General features: G+C 44.7%; 1 protein-coding gene across 1 annotated transcript; it reads right to left on the reverse strand.

The window, feature by feature from the left end:
* Positions 1–7,647: 7,647 nt before the first annotated feature.
* ch25hl3 (cholesterol 25-hydroxylase like 3) lies at positions 7,648–10,609 on the reverse strand. Its single transcript, XM_080499410.1, has 2 exons — positions 10,069–10,609; positions 7,648–8,714 (listed from the first exon to the last, which is right to left on the reverse strand). The coding sequence occupies exons 1-2, from the start codon at positions 10,509–10,511 to the stop codon at positions 8,357–8,359; spliced, it is 801 nt and encodes a 266-aa protein (XP_080355536.1). The 5' UTR covers positions 10,512–10,609; the 3' UTR covers positions 7,648–8,356.
* Between the last annotated feature and the right edge of the window lie 2,154 nt (positions 10,610–12,763).

Consider the following 12,763-nt stretch of genomic DNA (forward strand, 5'->3'; position numbering starts at 1 on the left):
TCTGAACTGTCCGAGAGGAAACCTCTTGGTCAAAGTCTTACAGTCAGAGGAAGGACAGAACACTAAGCTGGAGAGTGAGATGAGCCAAGGAAAGAGACGGAGACACTTGTTGGCCTCTTCGCAAAAGTCACTCACTATGACTGGAATGTGTTTCCTTTATTCATACAACAACGGGCGCTCCAAGTGAAGGAGTGCAGACAAAAAGTACATCTTTTCCCATCATAAGACAGAAATGAGTATTTCATCTTTTACAGCCGAGGCACATGTGCGAGTTACACCAGGCGGTAGAATGAAGTGATGCATTGCAGCAGACCTTCTGTCATTGCCTTTCGCAGAACTGAAGCTGACTTCTGTTCTGATCTTCCTCACAAAAAGGTGGAAGTTTTCAGTCCACTCAACAGTCTGGTGGGAACTAGTGGGCCGGCTGCCCCCCTCCCTCTCCTTTCCCTTGACATCTGTCTTCCTCTCCACTTATCTCTGGCCTCCCCGCAAACACTAATCAGCACTTCATGTGGCTTGGCTCAGTGGAATGGCCTCCCTGAGGCAACCTGACGAGACATGAACTCTCCGGGCCCACCTCCTGCCTCCTGCAGCCCCCTGATAGGTCGGCACTGCGCAGGGGTCCCACTGTCCGGGTTATCTGTCTCGGCCCTGTTTCCCCACTTCACATGCCGCTCTTCCACTCCCCCGGGACACAGCGATAGCAAGGTGTTATGGTTGAGAAACATGTCTGCCACTACTAAGACCACTGAGACTCATGGAACCCGAAGCCATTCTGGTCGGACAAGGGGGCGCGAGGCGGCGGGGGTGGGGGGGGACACACCACATTCCAAGGCAACAAACAATCTTAACCTTGCACCATGTGCACCACAACAGGTCTCCAACTCCCCTGCGGAGTCATTCATCATTTCTTACGGTAAAAATGGCCTTTCTGGAACATTCCTGTTGCTTCAGATCCACAAAGGAAAAGCTGTTGTTTTCTTTTGTTCTAAGCCTTTTGATACCTCTGCTGCTTGTGTCACAGAAAATACTATTTATTGTTCTAATTTATTGATTTTTACAACTGAGTAGAAAACTATATATGTAAATGTGCCAGTCAGTGTAGTGCAGATTGTATAACCCACGCCATTTGTTGGGATTACTGGTCCTCCTTTCAGAAAGTTTGCACATTATGATTGAATATGGCATCTGGATTAAATCAATGTTATTTGGGTTGAAAATGCCTCGCTGACATTGCTTTTCACTGTTCAATTTCCACGAGCTCTTATCCACATGACAATTATCAGTCAAAGCATTTTGGTCCGTCAGCTCTTCGCTCCTTTATTGTCGGAGGAAGCTGCGAGACCCCTGACACAACACGATGCATTGCTGACATTCAGATCATTTGGTCCAGCAGTATCAGCTCCCAGGTCATAGGTCATGCACCACACACAAACAAAGAGTCATGGGAAAATAAGTGGAAGGTCTGCTAATGAAGAAAATGGATGGCCGGCTGTTTGCTCTGAGGCGGTGATCCACTGTGATGGAAAACCTGTTGAACACAAAAAAAAAGAAAAAAAAGAAAAGCAAACAAAAGACTCGACTCCACTGCATCTGTTCTCAGCATTGTGTTGTTCTGTTCATGTAAAAACGCACACTGAAGATGTAAATAAAGGAAGCAGATCAGATTTCTGCTCTGAAATGTGTCACTTTGTTGTTTCTTAGATTGGAAAAAACAAAACATTTATCATCTTTTCATTGAAATTCCACATTTGGGGGTTGATTGATCCCACTAGTGATACGGTCGGTGTCTTTGGTGCTCATTGTATTTGAGACAAACAGAATACGTAACATCGTTTGATCTGCCCTGTTTGCAATTTGGTTTGAAGTGTTTGTATGCACAAAACCACACATCTCCATTTAGAAGACAGCTGTTTGTATTCCCACAAAAGCACATCTCAGCGATCCAACAAGTTATGTAACCTTCAGTAGAGACTCATCCGACCTATTTCAACCCGCTGTGTGGGCTTCTCCGAAATCTAACCAAGCAGCTTTGATTCCTTTTACGCTGACGTCTCTATCTTCATAATGAAAGGCCACAAGACAAGACAAATAAAGCGGAGATGGAAGTTTTTCCATTTGTAACTATAGTTTCTTTGTTTTAACGTCAGTGAAGACGATTCCAAGTTACAGCGAAAGAATAAAAGCAGCTGACGGGAAGTTTGGCCGTTTGACATTGCAGAAGGTGATCAAGTTAAAGAGAGATAAATTAACTACTCTTCTTTTAAAGGCCAGTGAAATCTGTTTTTTAATTAAAAAGAAAATAAATTGTGAAATAAACTGGAATTTCCTCAATGAAAATGATCATCTTAATACTCTGTGTTGTAAATGCGTGTGAAACAGGTCTGAGCTGCCTCAACAAAGAAAGTGTGTATCAATCAGTCATGGAGAATTATTTTTAGTTGTTCAACCCTTGTGCTTGATGACAATCAGAACCTGTACTGGTTTCACCAAAGTCTCACACAGGGATCTTAAATGTGAGTACTTCTAACAACGTAAATATCTTTGTTTAGATATGTTAAAAACATGTGCATGCAGAATTTCAACTTTAGAAGTCTTTGTTGCACTGCAGCAACAGAATAAGATGATTCAAAGATGAAAAAGCACGTCTGCAGACATGAAACTCTACAGACATGCATGAACATTACAGCCTGCACAGAGGCAGGAGAGTTTCAAGTTTGCTGTTTGTAAACTCAGCATGCTGTAAATAGGATCCCTTCTCATATTTAACGGTATGAAGATGCTAGAATTCTTCTTTCTGAGCTTTATTCAGCCTTTTCCAACTCTTCCAATGTGTGAAAACAGTTGTCATTAGTCACTGAAATCATGGTGTCAATGGATGTTATGCAATCATAGTGATCTCCAGAGTGTTACAAAACACCGATTACACAATGTCTCTCCTGCGTATGGAAGCTAAAACAATGTTACGTACACTTCTGCAAAGCCTCCTGGAAAAAAACCTGGAGTTTGGCAGCAGCCCACTAATGACAATTGATGTTTGAGAAAGCAAACAAGTGGGACAACGACTGAACTCTCGTGTGAGATGAGGGCAGAGGTCGTCTAAAAATGGTTGCAGGCCAGAGAGCAAGAACCTCAGTGAGTGGAGCAGCAGGCGGCCTCGGCGAGGAAAAGCTCACTAATTGGGTATTTACAGAACGATAGAGGAAATATGAATCTGGCCCTTGTCACTGAATGGAGAGATTTCAGGGACTCTGGTGAAATAGGAAGTTTCTAGTATTTTCCGTGACGATAAGACAGCAGGAAAGTGCTCTGTGTGTTTTCTCTCCCGTTGCTATTGGGCAACATCTGCCAGCAGAGGCTTGTAGGGCGGCTTGTTGTTGCCCTGCAGTCCTCCAAGCCAGAGAGATCTGTGCGAGGCGTAAACAAGCCCAGCGTACAGAAAGTCCCGGGCGCTTCACCATCCTGTCGCCCTCCTCCGCCTTGACATCACGGCTCAACACACGCCTCGATGTGAACGTGTGTTTTGGTGTGTGTCATCCAGAAGTGCAAGACTCGCCCAGGACTCTGACGTGGGGTCTGTAATAGCGCCTGATTGTTTCCGTTTTGGGTCAAATGTTTATCAGGTTGATCTCTGAGCTCCTCCACCACCCACCGCTCGGCTATCGCTCTGCTCTCAAGTCTCCTCATTTCCCAGGGAACACAGTTTGCTCAAGTGTTGCTCAATATGCAAACTGTTAGAGCACATTCTCACACTTTAAAGTCAAAACAGGTTGAACTGGGGGGAAAAGAGAATTGGCCCTGGTATTTTTGGCCCAGACCAGCCTCCATAATCACGCTCCACCCACCAGCATTTTCATGGTGCTCTTCAGGATAATAACACGAATTACATGAATCCAGAGAAAGGAGAATTATATGGCTCTATGAAAAGGTTTCATTAGTTCAGCCACTTATACACGTTTTAGGAATGTGCTTGGGAACAACAACGATTTACCTTTACCTTCCTATTTCTTCTCTTTTAGTCCAAATCCTTTATTTATTCAACCCGGAACAAACCAGTGAGATCAAGATCTGGTTTACGACGATGGCCTGGCCAAGACGTCGCATCCTCATTTTTATATTTGACAAAAAACAACAGTTAAAATGATCACATGCAGATTACTACGGACACATTTAAAAAGATACCACACAGATAATGTAACAACAGATTGGAGTAAAGTGCAAGTGGCTCCCGGATCAGCTGAGCTCAGATGACTGAGATGAACCATAACAACGGGAGACAGCTTGTGTTAAACCACTCTCATCTGATTTCTATTTTACACAAGCCAATGTGAAGTTCAGCACACTGACGTCCACAGTAAATAATCAAGAGGAATAAATAGAGTGTGGTGAACAACGCCGTTATCTCTGGCAGTCATGTCAACGCTTCAGTGAAAAGACATCTCCAGATCATCTTTCTATATATTTCTTGTGAGACTCATTTCTACTGTTTTGCTTTTCATTCGTCTTCTCTACAGTTTCATCTGGTTCAAGTTCGTGGAGTCGATCCCAGATAACTAAGAGGAAAAGCAGAGTAAGTACTGAGATACACACAATCACACACACCGAAGGAGCATTTAGAATTAATTCCACAGCGCCTCTGCTCTCTTGCCAGTTAGTAGATAACATCAATATTTCAGAAAAAAAGTATTTCTTTTTCTTGCTCTTCATGCAATCCAGAGGGAGATTCTTTAAATGTAACACGCTGGTGGAGAAGGAGAAGGAGGAGAAAATACTGAACAACCTCACATAAACCTGGACCTTCTGAGCCATTAACTACTAAACCACTGCTGAGGCCGTTTATTGTGGAAAACTAATCAGCATCCGCTGTATTTCCTGCACGAAGTGTTCAATCTGATCATCTGGACTTTCCCTGCAGACATAATGTGACTGGCGTCGTTCAATCAAAGTGACTGCTGTTCCTAGCATGTCCACTGGAGGCCGCACTAATTCTATGAAACCAGAGGTCATAGGGCAACACTGACACCCAGACCTGAACAGCAGATGGCCTCAGTGTTTAACACAGTCCAGTTACAGCGGTGTGGAATTTATCTTATAGCACCAGCAGCAAAAATGTGATTTTTAAAAGATGAATGCAAAAAGCTGCATAAGTTGTGTTTTGAGAAAAACCTCTGCAGGCAAGATTTCATCTCCCCCCAGAAAACATCACTTTATGCTACATGAATATTGCACAAGTGCAGGAACCAGGAGATTATTTTGAAGCGTTGCATTGGAAGAACCTTTTCTGAAAACACAAGAGAGAGGACAGCGGCTGTCACTTCCTCTGGTCTGGAACATTTTGCCAAAAACAAACAGAAAAAAAACCTTCAACAATCAGTGTTGTGTTTGTTTTTCTGTTTCTGCTCTGAGAGTTGAGACACTTGATGAGTTTTCAAGTGAGCGCACATTTTGTGAAGTAGTGTGAAAAAAAAGTCTGCTTGTTACTGGTTCACATTGGGTTTTTTTTAGGTTTTTAACTTTAGTGATTGCAGAATTGTTTCAGTGCCTCAAGCAAGACGTGAACAGTTTAAAGATTAATGACGATGATATAAGATGATGATTTTAACACATTAGACAACCTGTTGGAAACCACTGATGTAAAATACTCCCTGTATTTCTCATACAGTAACATAATGCACAGTCCTGCTGTAACAACACTGTTACTGGAGATGTGCTTTTTCTTTTTCTTTTATTAAACTGACACTGGGACAAAACCTTGCAGTTATTGGTATTTATAGGTTATTGTGTTCAAATTTGTCAGTCCAGTTGAAATCACATTGGTCTGTATGTGTTGGGAGAATTTCAATGTACCGTGTAAAGAAGCTATGAACTATGATGTAACTTCTGAACTTAAATGAGTCTGAGGTTTCTGCTTTGAACGATCCTCGTCTGGTTTCTGTTAAAGACTGGATGCACTCTTTTCAATAGTACTTAACAAGTTGACCCTAAATATGATTTAGTCCTTGCATCGGGGCCACGCCGTGGCTGTATTTGTTATTCGCACTCGCAACTGAAGCAGAAAGGTCACGAGTCTGAGTTCAGTGTTTCCATGTTTTTCTCAGGATGTTGCTTTTCCTTGGGTCCTCTGGTTTCCTCTCACAGTCCAAAAACACGAATTGAAGTAGTCTCTAAAGTCTGTCGTCTGTTTTTCTGGTCCTGCGATGGACTGGTGACTTGGAGCGACTTCAGCACCTTGTGACCCTGACTTGGATAAAGTTCTACAGAAGATGGATGAACCAGTGTATTGGGTTTATATTTCTCAATAGTTTTGTGTGCACAGTCCATATACTAAACCGTTTTGCTAAAAACAGTCCCCATCTGCTCAGTCTATATTAACATTTACCACATGATGGACAATTTACCGTCAGTTCAGAAGAAATTAAATAAATGTGGAATTTACCAAACACATCCACTGGCCTATTAAAGGGTTAAGCATTTGCATTGTGAGTTGCGAAATGTCAGAAAGCCCAGTGATGTAGTTAGTAATGAGAAGCAGACATGCAGTAGTTCAAGCCAAGTAATCGTACACTCGCCACGATTTCTCAGCAAAATGAGCTCAGTGAAAGTCTGGATCAAGGAAAGCATGCGCCTGTCATTCTTCATTAAAAGTAATGGCTTTGGCCCCCCCCCCCCCGAGACCCTCAAGATATAAATAAAGAGCTGGTTCTTCAGGGGATTGTTCCCTGTGAGAACAGCCTCACTGAAGAGTCCAGCATTAGGTCAACTGTTTTCTCTCTGGTACCAGGCACAGGCACAAGACATTTCTCTCATGAGTTCCTCTCTCCTTGTTCCCCCTCTTTATTGATGCTGCTCACTGCGTGAGCCTCATTCCAGATGTTTCACATCTGAACACTTGTTCTTCTCCAGGACATTCACCGCCTTCGCTTCTCTATTCCTTCTGTCCTCGTCTGGTTTGTTTGTTTATGTTCTCGGAAAGCTTCTCGGCACTGGTGAAGTGATGGTGAGGCTTCAATGCCGTCTGCTCATCAACATCTGGAAGCTGCTGGACTGGGTTTTTTTTTTCCTGAATCACACTCTTCATGTGCGTTTGCAGGCATTTTCATCGTCCGTATTGTAAATCTGCTGAGTTGGTTTCTGCTCACATAACATCTGGTGCACATTTCTGCATGTGTGTGTGTGTGTGTGTGTGTGTGTTCCCTTGAGGCATGTTAGAGATTTGTGATATTGGGCCATATAAATTACCTTTTCTTGACTTGACGCTGCAGTAAAATGCAGGAAGCTCAAGCAATTTCAAGCCCCTCTTCCAAACAAGCGCAGCCTGGGAGCCTAAAGTCGCGCTCCCCACAGAGCACTGCAGAAATTAAAGTTCACTTTGAAGCAGGATTGTATTGGAGCTGATTAGAACGTTGTATTAAATGTGGAAAAAGAAAACTGAAAACAGAGATGAAAAGTTTCTCCTCTGCAGCAACATGTGGTTTAGATCATGATCCAGTCAAACTCCAGTGGATCCAGTTTGCAGGCCACGCTGAGAAGCTCGGGGCATGAAAAGAAAAAAACTAATCCGTCACCACAAGTTGAACCTGAGGAAAACATTGTCCGTGTCCACGTTCTACATGTTTCCTCATGACACGACATTCAAACAACAAACTCTGTTTAAATTATTTATTTTGCAGTTTAACGTGACATTCACTATGTACAAAAATAAAACATAAGTTAAGCAACATGTCGCAATAAAAAAAAAACACAAAACTGTTATGTGAAAGGATATTTACAATATCAAAGGCATAGTTAACATTCTGGGTTTCAATGAGCAGCCTGTGCTCATACATATCAATACTGTCAGTGTTTCACTGGCACAAAGGCAAATGACAAAATGCCAAAAGTCCAATAAAAAGATCTGTTAAGTAAAGTAGAAGCTGCCTGATTCTGTGTAAAAGCATACAAATCCCTCCACACCCAAATCTTAAGTGCACATCAGTTCCAACTGGGATCATTGTTATAGCGTCAGAAACTCTGGTCCCGCTGCTTCACTTGAGGTGTGACGACTTTGCTTCCACTTCCAAACTCTTCCTTCACAGAGCAAACATGAAATCCGGCTCTTCCTCGGACTTCACTTGATGCAAAAGCGATCACAGCTTTCATTTGTTATGGACGTCTGCTTGAAATCATACAATCATACAAGTCTGAGTGTGAATGAACTCCTGGAGCTGGTGACGGAGCAGCCCGCCGCCACGGAGGAGACTGGATTCCTCCCCGTCACAGGAAATGTGGCTGAGATCAAAAAACACTGGGCGCGGCGGAGGATCGCTGAGAAAACGTCTCTCATCACCGATGCCTCTTCACCTGAGGGGGCCGGCCGTCAGTCCGCCGCCCGGTACGTCCCGAACAGACGGTCCCAGTGGGTGAAGTAGGGCGCGTAGTTGATATTCTGCCGCCTGTGGTGGGACTGGTGGTGGGGGGCGCCGCCCATCCCGGGCAGCAGCTTGTGCATGGCGAAGGGCAGGTCGTAGCCGCAGTGGTCCTCCACGGCCAGCCAGCTGTTGAGCAGGTGGAAGACCACCTCGCTGAGCGGGTGGCAGCGCAGCAGCCGGGCGCTCAGCAGCGCCAGCAGCAGCAGCGACAGCAGCTCGCCAGAGCTGGCGTCCTGCGCCGCCAGGGCGAAGGGGATGTGGTGCTGGTGGTGCATCCGGTGGATCCTGCGGTACAACCAGGGAACCCTGGCGAGAGACACGCACAGACGTGAGCACTTATCTTGCGACCGCGATGGAAAATCCACATTCCACGTATGCAATTACTGCCGAACGGCAGGTTGCTGCAGAGCACCGCCTCACAGGTTAGCTAAGATGTAATTATTATTAACGGGACGTTACAGAAAATTTTAAACGATTATAATCATGTCATGGCTAATATGAACAGACAGGGAATATTGTAAGCACATGTGGAGTCATGAAAAAGGAACCGTTTGGTTCCTGTCCAGCTTGTTGACGTGAGCCGTACAGAGAACAAACTAAGTCTTGCTTACGGCAGTTTCCATTAATTAATATGAGGCTGCCTTCATATTGTCCATATGAATCTGGGGCGGAAAGCAAAAACACTTCATCGTAATCAGAAATAAGGCTACAATTCTTATCCTATTAAACTCCTATTTTTCACCTTTTCACCTTCACACATGGGTGAATAGACATATGACATTGGTATAAATGATGATGTAATGACTTTGAACTAAACCTGTGACATTATATTGCTAACAGTGAGAAAGAGACATGCTCTGCTCACTGGATCCAACCCAGTCTGAAAAGGTTGCGCAATCTCAGGTAGTCATTTTATTCCATCTTTATTTGTTTTGTACTTCTCATGATGACAAGTGGGGCTTTGTGATGCCTGTCATCGTACTGGTGTCAGAGAGGGTTTAACCATCTGATTGCTCATTTACCACTGCCTGACTGTTGTTTAAACTCTACTTATGTACACAGAGATACTGTTGTACTTTAATATTCATAATGTGTGTGGTACACAGGAGGCTGTATATTTCTAATGGTGACCACCACCTTTCAGCTGCATCATGATCTGCATGTGTGATGATGCTTTTCTCACTCAGCCATCAGAGAATCAGACTCTAACATCCATCATGCTAACTTTCTTAAAACAATACTTATTGAGGTACTACCGATGTAATGAAGGTTTAATTATTGGTGTAGATTTCTCCTTTCCAATTGTTGATTGATTATTTGATAAATACAGAACAAGGACCGGTTGACACAGTTTTCCCTTCTTCAAAGTTCATTTAAAAAAAAATACTCAACAGGTTAGAAGTTGATTTGAATGGTTTTACGTTCCACAACTGATCCATGTGGAAAATACAAATTACATTTCAGATTTGTCTTTCAACCGAAGCTGATGTAGCCCTGCCCTATCTGTAGTTAGGACAGTTAGCTGCGATGTTAAACACACAAGGACGACATCCATCATTTGAACAGAAACGCACCTGGGCTCCACCACTCAACTCACGGCCTCACAAAATAAACAACGTCATCGAGTTATGATAAACATATGAAGCCGCGCGCTCCTCACCTGTGGATGTAGTAATGCCATATGAAGAAGAAGAAGTCAAAGAGCAGAAAGCACGCGCTCACTTCCACGCAGAGCGTCCAGCAGGACGGCGCGCGCTCCGGGAGCTCGGGGCTGCGCAGCAGCTGGAAGAGCGCCGTGGCGGGCAGCACCGTGGTCGCGTACTTGAACAGGACCCTCCAGAAACACTCCAGCCACCGCAGGAGCGACGGGGGCGGGCCCGAGCCCGCCGCGAGCCTCCACGAGTGCACGCGGTGGCAGACGCTCGCGAGCGCGTCCAGCAGCAGGAACGGCGCGCACAGCGCGACGTGCGTCAGGAAGGCGCAGCACGCCGGCAGGTACAGGGACAGCAGGACGCGCTCCTGCTCCAGCCGCACGCGGTCCCACAGCCCCTGCAGGAACACGGGCGCCTCGGGGTTCAGAGTCTCAGCCACAGTTACGTTCATCACGCTCTTCTCCACATCATCTCACGCGCACGCGCTTCACTGCTGAGTTTTGATCCACTGTTATTGCGGACTTTCCGGGGTTGGATGTGCTTGTTGCGCTTTTGCCCAACTGCTTGGAGGAGCCGGGGAGCTCTGCTTTTATATTGAATGGAGGGGGGCGGGGCCCCGCTGTCACTTCGGTGCCGCCACGTGCCGGTTAATCCCGCGTTTTACGCACCTGAGCGCGACACAAAGCTCCCGATTGGACACGCGGGACTTCTTCAGGGCGCTGTCGCTACACAGCTTTGATTGGAATAATCAAAGTTAATTTGTGACTACGCGCTCAGACTGCTGGGTGTGGAAAGGGCAATGTTCACTTTCATGAATCGCATTCTTTCTTCTGTCGGGGAATTTCCCAGAGGGTTTGAGCCCAGTTTCATCACATATAAGCCAATTCGTTTTTCCTTTCGGTTTTTGATTTCCTCCCACAAGCGGTCTATTATTAGTGATGCAGGAATGTCCTCAAACAATTGCAACTCTTTTAAAACAACCACGCTGGTCACTGATGACGATAAACGTATAATAAACCTCCACATTTGCCATGGACCTTCCTGAGACCTCCCCATTCTGTTCAGTCACTTTTTATGACAGTAGAAGATGCAGTCGTGGCTGAAAGTGTGAGCCGTGGTGACCTTGAGGTTAGAGACGAGAACTGGGGCCCAGAACCTCAGAGAGCCCCATGTGGCTCCTGACATTCGAGTTACTTTATGACCCTCGATGTGCCTTGAATTGCCTCTCGGGGACAGATAAAATGATGGGAATGCACAATGGAAAACTTAGATTACCAAGCAAGTAAAATGATGGATGGCAGGAAGGGGACTGAGAAACTGACTGGTAATAGCATTGCGTTTGGCCTTAAATGACGGTTCCCTCAGCAAGTCTCCTGGACCTGCACGTCCCAACCCCGTCTGCCAGTGTGGGTCCTGCTGGTCTTCATTTCTGTGCTTCTGTCTTTGATTCCATCCTGTCCAGGCTGAAAGAAACTGTTCAAAGTTAAAAACTCTTCCCTCACCAAAAACTGAATCAGCTCAGTTCTGTCCAATAAGCCTGTTAAGAGTTTATCATGTCCAGCAAGCTTTATTTTGTATTGCTCAGTGTCTTGATCTAACAGGGATGACTGTACTGCTCTCACTGAGTCAAACCCCTCCAGGGTATTGATTCTTCCTCTCACCAAGATTGACAGGCTGGGTGTGGCATTACAGTGTTTCCGTTTTGAAAAGTGCTATACAAATAAAGTAATTACTTTCATTACTACAATCATTTCCTGGTCAAAGAAGCAGGTTGAATAAAGAATCCACTTGGATAAAAGATGAAACGTCTTCCAAGACAATAGACCTGCTTCATGTTTTGAGAAGATTTTGTTTCTTCTTTTATTTCCAAGCACATAAATGTCCAGAGAACGTCAGTTTATAAACGCTGGAGTAGCAGGTACGATTCTGTCAAAATCACAGTAGAAGCCTTTAATATGTTTTGAGTAGTTGAGGCCCAGTTCCTAGTAAACTAACCTCCATCTTCACTCGTCCTCTCGCTCTGCTCCTGAATTACTCAGCAGTGACGTGTCTCACAGCTGGAAAACCCTCTGCACACCTCCAGATATGAGTAACTTCCTGCAGATTCCTCTGAGACCACTCACGATTGTTTTCTGATCATGAAAAGCTACATAGAAAGTAATCTGATACTCAATTTACACTCGATATCTGGCGGCAGCATAAAGGTGTGGGGAAAATCCCACTTGACTCTACGAGACGAGATCAGATAAGACAAGACTTTATCCTCCCTTGTGGCCGTGTTCCTTTGAGGAAATCCAGAATTCCAGCAGCGTCTCGCACGAAAATGGACAGAAATGGAATCGGGTCACGTCAAGTCACGAGTAAGACGAGCAGAAATAGTCGAGCTAAATCGATGGCTTATCTATGTCTGATGTGTCGTCGCCACCGCGACACTTTCAAATTAAACTGCCCAGGTGGCATCGGCAGGCCTGCGACACTTGTTCCAAATCAAAGCTCACTTTATCGAACGCGGTCATCCTGAAGAGAAAACACATTCCTCTGGTCTAGAAACGATGAAGATCAGCAGCAAAACATTAAGTTTATATAGCATAGATGTTGCTCAAGTTTCCCCAACTTGTTCAGATACTTTGAATTTTATTGAGTTAAAAATACTTTCACACCCTTCAGTTAATCACAAGAAACATTGTTGACAACACATTGATG

The sequence above is a fragment of the Blennius ocellaris genome (assembly GCF_963422515.1).
Source record: "Blennius ocellaris genome assembly, chromosome: 7".
NCBI lineage: Eukaryota > Metazoa > Chordata > Actinopteri > Blenniiformes > Blenniidae > Blennius > Blennius ocellaris.